This window comes from Lonchura striata, chromosome 3, assembly GCF_050655825.1.
Source record: "Lonchura striata isolate lonStrDom1 chromosome 3, ASM5065582v1, whole genome shotgun sequence".
Classification (NCBI taxonomy): domain Eukaryota; kingdom Metazoa; phylum Chordata; class Aves; order Passeriformes; family Estrildidae; genus Lonchura; species Lonchura striata.
In genome coordinates this window covers 33949267-33962350 of record NC_140705.1, presented here as the reverse complement: position 1 = coordinate 33962350, position 13084 = coordinate 33949267, and the positions used below count along the sequence as shown (strand labels likewise).

The window sequence follows — 13084 nt, the reverse complement described above, 5'->3', positions numbered from 1 at the left end:
AAATATTAACATTTTAATTAGTAGGAGTCTAATAGGGTAGATTTCATCTTTTTCAAAGGGTAGTAATAGATGCACAAAGCTAAGGCAAATATTCTGTGATGTTGTTTTGGAGAGTGTAGAGACTCCTTGAACTAGATATTGTTTATCCACATTTTTGTTTCCAATAAATCCTTGATGACATTGCTTCCTCTGAATTTATGAAGACTTTTTGAACTTGTATGTACTTTTGATATGAAAAATGCTTTCCTTTAGTGAGTACCACACTGTATTACACATTGTATAAGAAATGCCATCCTGTTTTTTTGATACAGTGTTGTAATTTCGTAGCATGAGCTATGAGGGCATATGTTTGGTTTTTTTTCTGTTCAGGTTTTCCTTAACATTTGTGATTTTAGGTATCTCAATGATACCCCTCAGTTTTCTGTCTTCTATATGTTCTCCTGTTACATGTATTTTCATGCTACATATAGAAACTATTTTGCACTTCTGACAATTATTCTTTGTCAATACCTTTTCTGTATTTGTTTGAATAGAGGGAGAAAGGTTGTTCAAGAACAGAATCCACTGCATCTTTTTGGAATACTGTGCTGTATTGTGTATTTCTGCTGTTTCCTAGTAACTCAAAATAATCTGCAGACATTTTCTGCTCTCTGCTGAACATTGAAATGGTATTCAACTCCTATAAAACTGTCCACAGTGAACTGTTACTAAAACTTGTTACTGAGTAATTGCACATTGCAGCATACTATTTTTTGTATGTATTATGGAGTACTTCATTTCAGATGCATTATTTTGCCCTTAGCACAATCAAATTTCGCTTATAATTTTATCATCCAGTCACTCAATATTACAAGATTCTCCTCTTAGCCATTACAGATTATGCTGTGTGGATATATTGTCAGATTTTAAAATTAGTATGAAACTTGCAGGCAAGTCCAAGTGTAGAAAGCTGAAGTAGTGAAGGCAGATATGTATGCATGTAAACATAGAGGACAGAAACAAGAAGTTTCCTATCTGCTCTGTAAATTATGTTACAGCTATGCATTCCTTTTTCAGAATATCTGAGTGACATTAAATGATTTTTTTTTTTTCTGTCCTACAGAAGTCAAAAGAAAATACCAGAGTAATTTGTAAGCGCTGCAAGGCAATGCTGGGAGAAAAAGTTTCATCAGGTATGAGATGTCCAAACAAAACTAGACTTGACTGCATCAACCATTGAACACTAGAGGTTAAAACCACTGAAGGAAAATAGTTTATCAATAAGGCGCAGTGATAATTCCTGTGTGTTTGTCTCATTCCCTTCTGGAACAGATGAGGTTGTTGCTTCCACTGTTAGACCTTGAAAATTACTTTCAGCAGGAATTTTCATTATCCTTGTTTCTGTGGCATATTTGACTATTTCCAAACCTCTGGGAGACTCAATGCATTATTCCAGTTTACTAGGAATCCCAGTAAAAACTGAGACTTGAGAAATTACAGGTTGCTTGTTTTCCTGTCAGTTCTACAGCATAAGTAAAAGATAAATTCAGAACTTGATCAAAACAACTAGGAGCTGAAGATTGCTAACAGTCAGCTTGGTTTTGTGGGGAGGAAACCTATTCAAAGAAACAGGTTATATCTCATCCTCATCTGATGATAAATTGATGGGATTATCAGTTTCAAAGCTGTAATTATATTGGATCATCAGGGTTTACCTGATGTGGTGTAAAGATGAGTGTCTGGTTGTTTTTAAAATCCAGCTATTCTTGGAAGAGAAGCAATGTTATTAACAGGGTTCATTATTTCATCCTCCCTCTCTTCCACTGCATCAGTCAGTGTGAGCCTGCCTCATTTCAAGATCTGGCGAGTATAAAAACTTCTCAGAAAATGCAAAGCCTGTTTAAGAAATGCCATAAGGTGAGACGGGACAGAAGATCTTCTGTGTCTTCTGTTACAGAATGTTCTGATAGTCCTGTACAGGGATCTGAACAATACAGGCTTTAATGAAACCAAATTTAAGGTACAATGTTGGAAAGCCCACAAAGCAAGATGTGACTTTGGGAAAGAAGTGCCGGGAAAAGAGCATGAATAACAAGGTCATGAGTAATAGATCAGTGGGAATGGGGAAAGGCAAACACTATAGATGTGCAGGGATTTGGTATGGACTCTGCACAGGGCTGAAGTTAGATAAGAGAGGCATTGTTTTGACCATGTTTCTTCAATAGCGCAGGAAATTTTGGTAGAGTTCAGAGAACAAAAGAGATGTATGGTATAAGTCAAGGCAGAACCATCTCTGTGAAAAGAAACTAGAGGGCAAACTTGACTGTCATGCTTTGGTACTTCTTCATGAGCAAGTATCAGTGTTTTGAAGATAAAACAGGATTAGGTGTAGCTGTGGAGACCAGGGGCAGCTTTGAGATTCCCCAATGGGGCTATTCCTGCTGCCAACTATCCACATATACTTGTATGATTTTTTTTTTTTTAATGGAAATCACAGAATCTATCTCTCTGCAAGCAAACATCTCCTGAATTCCCAATACCCTTGTAGCAGTAGCACCAGTTCTATGCTCAGGGTAATGGCTGAGGAACTAGAGACACTGAACTGTCTTTTCTTCCTGTCTCCAAGAACTGAATATAGCATGGAGCAGACTTAATTAAATTTAGAGGCAGACTATAACTTCCTGACACTGAAGATAATTTAGAAAGTGTAGTATTTACCTGGAGAAGGGGTGGGGTTACTAAGCCTTTAGAGGGTTTAAAACAGATTGTCTTCCTGAAATGTTTGTTTTCATCAAATTTTAATGGTATGTATGGACAGAGATCAGATAAAATCCTTCCATCCTTAAAACTTGTGGACTAAATTAAGTTATTCACATGCTGAGGCTGAGTAGAATGAATTTATGACTCTTAACCTGTTTTGCTGGCCCTCTGGTTAGGCTGTATTTGCAGCATAGATCCAGATCTTCAATGTGATCATCTTTGACCTGCCTTCATTGATGGGGATTAAGTATCCTCAAACACTTCCATTTAGTGTTAAAAGCTGTCTTAGTGGAGCTTTTGGTGAACAGTTACATTGAAATTCAGAATGTATGCAGTATTAACGTTGAGTGAGCATGATTTTCAGAAAGAAGTTCCATTCTGCTCTTTGAGCAAAGAAGAAAATTATTCCCCCATGTGAGCCTGTTATTAAAACTGTCTCTAGTGATTCACTGCAGCATTACTAAGCAGCAGAGGGTACTAAAATACTTATGTAAGCTATGCTGATCTCAGTGCTTTAGGAAAGTTCTTTCAATTCATCTTTCAGGTTTGGCTTGAGCTCTTGCTTGCTTGGTTTCAAGATGATTGTTCCCACCATTAAACAAAGATCAATATGAATGAGAAATTGCTGATCTTGTAATTAGCTTGGAGCAGTTTTCTTCAGGCAGTGTAGGTTTTTTGTTATGGTTGCTTCTATTCCTACAAACCCAAGCAAAATATGATTGTCTGCTACACCTCTTAATTGACTACTGAACAAATATTTAATTAGTATAGTGATATGGTGACTTACAGTCTAATCTTAATAAGTTTGTTATTCTATTATAGTGGAAAAATATTTTTGTCATTTTAGGTACCATTAAATATTATGTCACTGAGGTGATTATTCAATCAGATGAGGGAAGTTTCAGTCCAACACCAAGGTAACAAAATAATCTGATAATTTGCTGGAGTATATGTTTTAGAAAGGATGTTAGAAATGCTCTAATGTTTGAGTTTCTTGAACAATTGCATATAATAACAGAGTGCAATTTTATATAATGATCACAGAATTAAGCATTGTAAAGGCAAAATAGCCTGAATTCACTCATGTGCAGTTTTGTTTGCTCATCTTTTTGTCTGATGCAGGAGTTCGTGTATAATTTGTCACAGTGTCTCAATATTGAGGTGATAAGCCAAAATAAAATAGTGTTTTATTTTGAACTGTTTAATTTTGCACAATGTCTGGTGACTATTTATAGAAACAGAAGTTTATTTCATATAAAGTTTGAAATGCTTAATTCGAAGTGAGAACTTTGAATTTTCAAGTAATTCAGTTTGAATTTAAGACTAAGATGAAACAGAACTTGATCTGGTATCATGTACAATGGCTTAATCACAATTCTTTCTTTTTGGGAATTATATTTGAAACATATGCATAATTGTGGGCTTTGTCTTCACATGTGTAAAATACAATGGGGAGAAGCTTCTATTCCCCATTTGACAGTTGGTGTCAGCCAACCAACAAAATAAAGGGTGTAAAGCAATTTAGAATCCTGATCTATTAAAAAAAAATCCAGTTGCAGGAAATAAAAACCCTTGTTTTGAGTGAGAGGAAGACAAAGAAGCCCCATCTTTCACTAAAATGTGATTGTAGGATGTAGTGGAATTGAAGTATGAGTTGCTCATTTGCCCATAGTGCATAGATGTGAATGGTTGTCTGTGTAGTTGTTATGAAAACATATGATAATGTGGTTAATTCTTTTACAGGTCTCAGTTTGTACAGAGCATTGTTGCTCAGTGTCTTTTGGAATTATCCTCTGCTAAAAGCACATTTAGATTCACCATAAAAGGAGATAATGGAAAAACCTATATTCTGGTAAGTTTTGAAGTCTTCATCTTGCTGAAGAATATTAACCCATGTATCCCAGTACCTAAATGTATTTTTTATGGTGTTCATTATTGTATGTTTAAAAAATTAGCAAATTCAAGTTCTTGAAGTGGTTTTAAGGTACATCTGTTCAAGTAAGAATATCCCTGAGTTTTTACTCTAATTAAATGTGCATGTAGATATTTTATTGATAAAGTAATGAAAGTACTGCAGATGCACCATAAGTAGCACAGAAATAACTCTATTTTGTATCCAGAAAATATGGAAAGCTTAGGTTTTAATTTTTAATGTATATTTCACCTTCTTGCTCCAGCACTTCTTCTTTTAATCACCAGAAGTGAATCAAATTGTATAGCATCTTTCATAAGCACTGTCTCAAGTCAGCAGAGACTATTAATGTAGTCAGTACATTGCATTGTGAAGTGAAGTGAAAACAAAAATAAAATTGCCTATTGTACTTAATGTTCTAATGCTGTTAAACTTGGTTAAGCTTGATATTTAGATGGTGACAGCTAGATTCCTCAAACTTTTAAGATGGATAAGAGTTACCTTAATACTCTACACTTATAACCAAAGATGTTTCCTTTTTTATGTCAGAACTGAATATGGGTATGGAATTTGTATTTTTGCAGTTTATACAAGCTATTCGTAGACACAAAGAAATACATTATTTGAGATTGCTGTCCTGGATAAACTTATAAATTCACTTTCATGAGGCAGTAAACTGTTTTGTGTATGCCTTGTCCAAGTTCTATGATTTTGGAGCATCCAGATCCTGAGGAAGGTGTATATTTGTTGGTGTTAAATCAAAAGTGCCAAGACAACATTTATACAACCACTGAGAAATATCAGTTCTGTGATGATAAAATGAAGGCTTCATGAGCAGAACCATAATTATATATAGTCTAATTGAGGTGTCATTAAAAAGTCATTGTGATTTTCCCCTTGTAGTTTATCTGTTCCCAAGTTACGTAAAGTCATGGTGCTTAAGTCTAATACCTTAGATACAGCAAACGGATTGTTTTTTAACAGAAAAATCACTTTATTTAGTAGATTGCCATTACTCTTAGCTCTGGGCTGCTTTTTTGCCAATATATGTATTAGAGGAGCAGGCTGAATTAGATAGGGGCTGGCTTCTAATTGGCATATTTTCCTTTGTTTTGGTTAGTTGTTAGTTTTTTACAGTTGTTATTAGTATTTAACATCAGAAAGTCCTTACTCCTGTCCAGGGTGAGGTTCTGGGTAGTGTATACACACCGTGTTCTGGAGTCATGGATTAAGTCTTAGGAATCAGAGGCCTTGTGGACACAAGTATAATGTAAGCTCTGTTTATATTAATGATTGTCAATTGCTCAATAGTAAAATGTGGGTGCTTGATGCTGTGAGTACACAGCCAAGTTACACAAGTAGTCTCATCACTGATGCATCATGAACCAGCTGTCCCACTTGTTTGTTTTGATAATGAGCCGAAGATTCTAGTTCAGTGTTTGTGCTTACCTACATGAATACACATAGCTTAGACCGTGTATCTGATAATTAAGGTTAAGGTTTCTCACAAATATTTTAAATTTTTTTAAACTACAAATAATATGTATACTTATTTTCCTCATTTCTTCTGGATGTATCACTTAACATTATCAATTATTATATTATTTACACGTACCATAACATGAATTTTCATTTTTTAAGTTACACATATTCTGTTGTTTAAGCTATAATGCTGCTTAGGATGATGGGTTTATTTTAATTTTTAAAGGGTGTAAATTAAAAAAAGTTTATTTGTTTCAGGGGAAAAAAAGTAGTACATACAGGTATCCTTATTTGTCCTAACTGTATCTGCCCTCTTCACATTTGTGAATCACTTGCTTCCTCTCTTTGCTCCACTGTTGAAGGGTTCCCTGCCTTGTACTTGCATGACTTAGAAGCTGAGAATAAGAGAACAGCAAACAGATAGTGAGATAGGAGAAAACAAGCAAAACAGTGCATTATTGGTCTTCATAGCAGCATCTCAATAGATACCTATTTTTTCTGTACTGCAAAAAGTGTAGCTTTGAAAGCAGTAAATAAATAGTTTTCTGGATAGATACAGGAAATTCATCTCATGGATGGGATCAACCTCATAAGACCCAAAAAGATTACACCTGTAATCTTTTCCAGTCTTTCAGTATTGAAAGAAAGACGTTTTTTAAAGTGGGATCAGACTGTAAAGGGTTTTGAAAGCAAGGTAGCTTGAATGTAATGAAAATGAATATGTAACAAAATGGGGGAGATATGTCAGTCTGATTATTGTCCCTGTCTTGAAGGGCATGAGCAGAACTGATTTGCATTTGTTAAGATTAGAGATGGGGTGGATGTTGCAGTGATCAAGCAGTGAGATAATGAGAACCTTGCTGAGACTTAGCTGTCCGGTTCTCTCAGGGAACTTTATTCTTTGTGAAATATGTGGAAACAACATCTTTACCTGAGCACTCTTGAGTATGAGAATGAAATAGCTGTAATGAAAGATGTTTGCATTAGTGACCTGTGCGATGATGAAAGTAATGGTAATGTCTGCAATAACTAAGAATGAACTGGCAAGGAAAAATAAGAGATTTAGCATGTTTTTTACCCATGTTAAATTCAAATTGATGCTGGAAAATCAGACTGAGATACAGGGAAACTGGTCACAGAATCTAAATTGTATTTCAACTGTTTGGTTCAAATCCCATGAAGTATAACTGGGGTAAATTTGTTGCCACTATTCTCCAAAGAACATCTTTCTAAGTCTCTTGACAAAATTATGTGAAACCAAAAGAAAACAATGAAAGGAAGATCAACAACCCCCAAATACTTTTTTTTACTGATTCTGTCATTTCAGAAAAGGTAATCAATGGCATTTTGAATGAATTCTGCACTTTATGTATATATTTTTCTGTAAAGTTTCTTTTCTTACTGGAGTTGATGTAGAAGGAAATGGCTTGTGCCAGCTCTGCTGTACAAAGAAGTAGAAAGAAGGGAAAGATTGCACATTGTGAATATCATAGTTGAAAGCAGAGCTCAAAATATGAAACTGTTAGCCAGAAATACACATATAAAATTCTTAGAGTCAACACAGTGAGTCTGGGTGAGCAATTGTTCACTCAGATCAAAAACAAGATCAAAAAATTATTCATACATGAAGAAAAGAATGAAAATACTAAAGAAGTAAATGTAGTTCAGAAGTTGATTTTGCTCATGGCTGGGAATCCTTCCACCCCCAGAGATTCATTTACTTTCTTTATATTGTGTGCTAAATTATTAATACAGATCTGTTGTGTTGCTAGTGAGACAATGACATTTATACAAGTCCTAGAACATGATGATAAGATACCACATGTGACACTTGTGTAGAAGTGCTTTTCAAATGGACTATGTTGCAAATGAAATGATTTGGTTGCTGTCTCTGCAGCAGATTGCAGAAGGGTTCTGAAAGGAACAGACAGCTATTGCTTCTTTGTTCCCCTGTCTAGTTTGAAAGCTATTCCTGTGTTGAAAAGCATCCCAGGAAGCTCCTTCCACATGGAATTGTTAGAAATTTCAAAAGGAAGAAGCTGTTCAGTTTGTGTTGGCAGTGGCCCGTGTTTCTGCACCATTTTCTTCCAACACCTCTTCAGCACTTGGCTTTAAGCACCTTGTGTAATGGTCCTAGCTAATGAGGTATATTTTGCAGTTTAGGCTATAAATGTGTACAGTGAGTTAGTAGAGCAAAACTGATGAACAACCACTTGCAAAGCCAAGTGTGGTTGCTTGTCATCAGTCATGTGCATATGCTAAAGTGATTCTCCTCCTCCTATCCCCGCCCAAGATATCTTTATCAATATATCTCATTCCTTCTTTATGAAGCTTCCACTGTAATGTTCTGAGCCTTGGGCTCTGATAAATTGTGACTGTCACATTCAATTGCAACATATACTATGTGTCCTGTTAATGACTGCTTTCTCCCTCCACAGGGGATATCATGTGTCTGCTACCTAACTTCATGTAACTTGTTTTACTGGAAGCTGATTAGATCATGAGAAGCAGAAGATTTGCTCTTTTGTGAGCAACACTGTATTAATCCCATTTTCTATGATAAATATTTCATATATAAACATTTCATACAGATGCCAGATTTGTAAAAATAGATTTCCATTGTTAACCTGGATCACTTCATTACTACAGGCTGTGAATTAAGGAAAAGCCTGACTTATTTGTATGGTGTTTTGCAGGAAAGCCCTGAATTCAAGTCAGAACACTGATACCAAATCACACAAAGATTAATTAAGATCCATAATGGGATGCAAAAAGTTCAAATTTCTGAAAACTCTCCCCAGTAAATATCTCTCGAGTTTGTGAGCAAATAGGGCCGAAGAATGCTAGTCCCATTATGAAATTTGATATTTATTTTCCAAGTGAGGGTCTGCTGCAGCTGTTTGTAAATTCCAACATGCCTTTTAGACTATGTTAATTGCTTTCTTGCTTTCTTTTTCCTTGCGTGTATTAGGTCCATAACCACCATGCTTCTTCTGAAAATCCTCAATTTTTGGCACTTCAGTGGGCAGTCTTTCAGTTCCCTGTCTTTAGCCCTCAGTTGCTCAACACTATATGCTTGACTAATGCCTAAAGAATTATTAAATTGGAGAAATAATATATCTGGTGCTGAAAGAGATTACTTAGGACTATTTCTTTCGTTCCTACCTAAGGGAATGTTCTACAGTCACAAAAAGAGGTAGTTTCAAGACTGATAAATCAGTATTGTATTGCCCTTTTTTCTGCAGGCGTGCAGAGTATGCTAAATAATAAAATATCAATTTATGTCTGTTAATACTTTGTTAGAAACTTTGTAAGAATGTGGTTTTATTATCAGCTGCTTTAGGGTCACAGTAAAGTAACAAATTGAAGTGTATGTAATGTACAGTAAACAAAATTATTTTCCATTTATAGATCTGGCTTTTAAATTCTGACACACTGCTGGTAGAGTCTTCAGGAAGTTCCTCCTCCCGCCGTGATTTTACACTGTTTGGAGATACCCTTACACCTAGCTCTGGACCAGTGGGAACCTGGAATGCTCTCAAAGTCCTTTACCAGCCATGCATTCAGTGCAGAAATAAGGAGTAAGTACAACCTTTTTTAAACTCAGATTCTGGTGTTCATTTGCTTTGCATTAGTATTTCTTTCATGTTCTTTGGACAGTCTCTTAATCTCAGATATAAACCTCTTTGAATTTGCATATTTCTAAAAATGTTTTTTTAAGCAAAATACCAGAGGAGTAGCATTTGGTTTCTGTTACAGCCAGAGAGATTAGTTGTTAGATTTTTGCACTGTAATATTAAAATATAGACCAAAGAGTTCTGTTGTTTCTAAGGCACTTGTTGGTAATTTAGTTATTAGCGTTTAAATTTAATTTGTTTTCAGCCCAGTGATGATGTTATTTCAAAAAGAAGCAGGGCCCTGAGAGAAGGGAAAAGAGGCAAGGAATGTAGTTAAATACAATGTCATAAAAATGTTTTTCTTTGATAGGTCTGAGTGTACTGGAGCCCTCATAAAGAAAACATTTGATTTCAGCAAGCTTTGAGTTTGACATTATGAGAAACATACACTGCTTAACATGTTAGAGCCTTTATCTGTTGGAGAGCAAAGATAAAAGCATGCTGGTTAAACAGTGGCTCCAGTGTTTGCAGATGATGAAGAATGATTTAAGCATAAGTTACTGCTTTCTTTGTGCAGTGATAAAAAAGAAAGCGTTGATTTTGTGTAAGTCCCACTTAAATGGTGGTTTGCTGTTGTTTTTTCTTTAAACTTTGGAAACTTGGGGAAAGAAATAAGTATGGATGAAGACATTCACTCCAGACTCAGTCAATATACAAATAATTTATAGCCCAAGATCTCATAAAACTACAATAGAAATGTTTTCTCACAGAGACAAGCAAATATGTATATTAATTTAATATTTTTGTAGGAGAAACATATACCTTACAAGCATGTATGATTTGTTATAGTGTATTTATCCTGGATGTTGCCAAATGTATTCTGTTTATATTTCAATCAGAAGCAATATTGAATAGCAGAAATAAACTCTGATGAATGGAGAGAGTGCAAAATTTTAATATTTAGAAAAAAGGTCATTCTACATTGCTAATGTTAGTCATGTAAGAGAAAAAAATACCTTTATTCATGTAATAGCTTCAGAAGATGGCTTTGGAAAACCTTTATGATCTAAATGTTATTTAGGGATCCAAAATACATCCTGAAGTATTATGATTTAAACTGCATATTCTGAGAATGGGAGATGTTTTGCAAGAATCTGTCTAAAATGGAAGATATTTCACTTACTACTCTTAAGTCTTACAGAAGTGTAACTTACAGTTTTGCTTTTCAAGATTAATTTCTTTATCACTGAGAAAAATTATCTTGACACACATTCATCTACTCTGACATATTGAGATAAAAGCCATCTACTAAATCATTTTCCTAGCATTCACAAATGCTTTTCTTTAATGGAGTTCTCAGAAGCAGTATTTTAGTGTGAGATTATGTTCAGTTCTTTGTTTCCCCAGACAGACATGTTAAAAATCACTTTTTTTCAACTTTTTTTTTCCACTCTACTACTTTGTATTTATCTTTGGAATTTTGCAGTGAGTTAAGGAACAACTGAGGTTTTAATTCTTCTCTGACAGTAATTGGTATTTTCTCTATCCAGGGTTCCTGGACAAGTGAAATAATGAAAGAGAAACAATAGAAGATTTTTTTAAGCTTCAGAAACCAAACTGTTGGTTTAGTATTGTTTTTCCATTTTTATGTTTCTAGGAAAGAGCAGTAAAAAGGACATTAACACTTCAATCTGTTTCCACTAACTCATTTATCAGCTGGCTTCAAGTACCACACGAATTGTCCAATCAGACTGAAATCTTTCCCTATCAAACGGGAATGTAAACACAACATAAGCAAAAATAACAAAATCAGTATGACTTATTTAATGTGATGCATTTGCATTTAGAATTCAAATTTTATTTCAAGAATTCTGAACAAAGTGTCTGATTTCTTGATTAGTGCAAGCTTCAAAACTTTCAGATGGCCACATTCTGATAAAAATTATAATACTTATCTTGCTGTCTTCTGCACATACACCTACCTTTGGAATAATGGAAAGGTTTCAGAGCCAGGGCCTGCTTCCCTTGAGAGGGGAATAAGCAAGGACACCTCCAGAGTAGAAAGGTCTGCATGGGACCTAGACCCCAGCAATCTCCAGTAGCTGCAAGGGATAAGTGTGCAGTCTGGCATCCTGTTTTATGTCAGAGGGCCTCATCATTTGCTGGGAGTCCCTGGGTACACTTGGGTTCTGTCCGATTCTGGCAAGGCCAGAATCTGATCTGTGTGGTGGGAGGGAAAGACCTTTCTTACTTGTGGACACTTCAGAGTCTCTGCTGGTTAGCTGGGCCATAGGTTAAAACAGATTAATGTTAACTAGAAGTAAAAGTATTGTTTTTAATATCTAAATATAGTAACATAATCACATATTTGTAAAACATAGGTAAAGAAATGAAACAAAATCTGTACTTAGTTTGCATACACAAGCATAATTGTGAAATAAATGCATGGTTCCATTGTAGTAGTTGAGGTCTTGGGCTTTGTGAGGTTCTTCCTTGGCAAATGCCGCTGCTAAAGAGAATCTGACTGATATTGCCTAATAATTCACATTCAAGCACCATTTCTTGGGGATGCACTTGAATATTTTTCTTGAGGGGAAAGAAGCTTTTGAGTGTGCTCTTCATTTCAAGACTTACAGGGTGTCAGAAGAAATTTATTCTCTGACTCAAAAACTCATTTTATCCCTCCTTTATTCAGAGCTCAGTTTTGCCATTCTTTGTAATTAACTTAATGCTCTTTCTCAGATACAGAAGCGTTTTTTCCCTTAAACTAGGAATTATGTCCTGTGAACAACACTGCTTCAGTGAGCAACAGAACTCTCTTTCCTCCAGCAAATCACTAGCATATCTATCACTGTACCTTACATTCAATATTGCTCTAAATGTTAACAATGCAAAGGAAACAAACATTCAAGTAGGATAAATGTCCATGGTTCATTACTGATAATGCTGACTGGTAATTACCCATTTGGGGTTATTGCTGTTTAGGACTGACTGATCCTGAAGCCTTTTCTAACAAAGCTGTGGTCTGAGGCTGACCGTTGCTGTGAAGGTAATTACCTGTTGTGTGGCATCAACAATACGATGATTTTATGTCAAATTTGTTGATCTGTTGACCAATCTTCTTTCCAGGTAGATTGCGGTCTAATAAGCAGCCTTCCTCTTTTTTTTGGCGCAGGTATCATTTATCAAATTACATACTAATTTTGTTCAGAATTTTTTCCTTCTTGGTTGTGGCCATTTTTGTTCCCAGTGCATGTCCTGTTGATGGCCCTTCCCTGCTCAATGCTGTCTGTGGAAGGAAGAAGCATCTCCTTTAAGACTTCCAGTCTCTGGG

General features: G+C 35.4%; 1 protein-coding gene across 4 annotated transcripts in view; it reads left to right on the top strand.

The window, feature by feature from the left end:
• Positions 1-13084, top strand: part of UBE3D (ubiquitin protein ligase E3D) — a 79580-nt gene that overhangs the window by 10755 nt on the left and 55741 nt on the right. For 2 of the 4 annotated variants that reach the window (XR_014953657.1, XM_085574790.1), the window contains exons 5-8: positions 1103-1172; positions 3587-3656; positions 4483-4591; positions 9545-9714. Coding sequence is in view for 2 of the 4 variants with exons in the window: in XM_085574790.1 (XP_085430916.1) it covers positions 1103-1172; positions 3587-3656; positions 4483-4591; positions 9545-9714 (419 nt within the window). In the remaining 2 variants the exon portion in view is untranslated. Of the gene's footprint in view, positions 1-1102; positions 1173-3586; positions 3657-4482; positions 4592-9544; positions 9715-10120; positions 10690-12735; positions 12800-13084 lie in introns of those variants that run through there. The other 2 variants (XR_014953658.1, XM_085574791.1) reach the window with 2 other exon arrangements.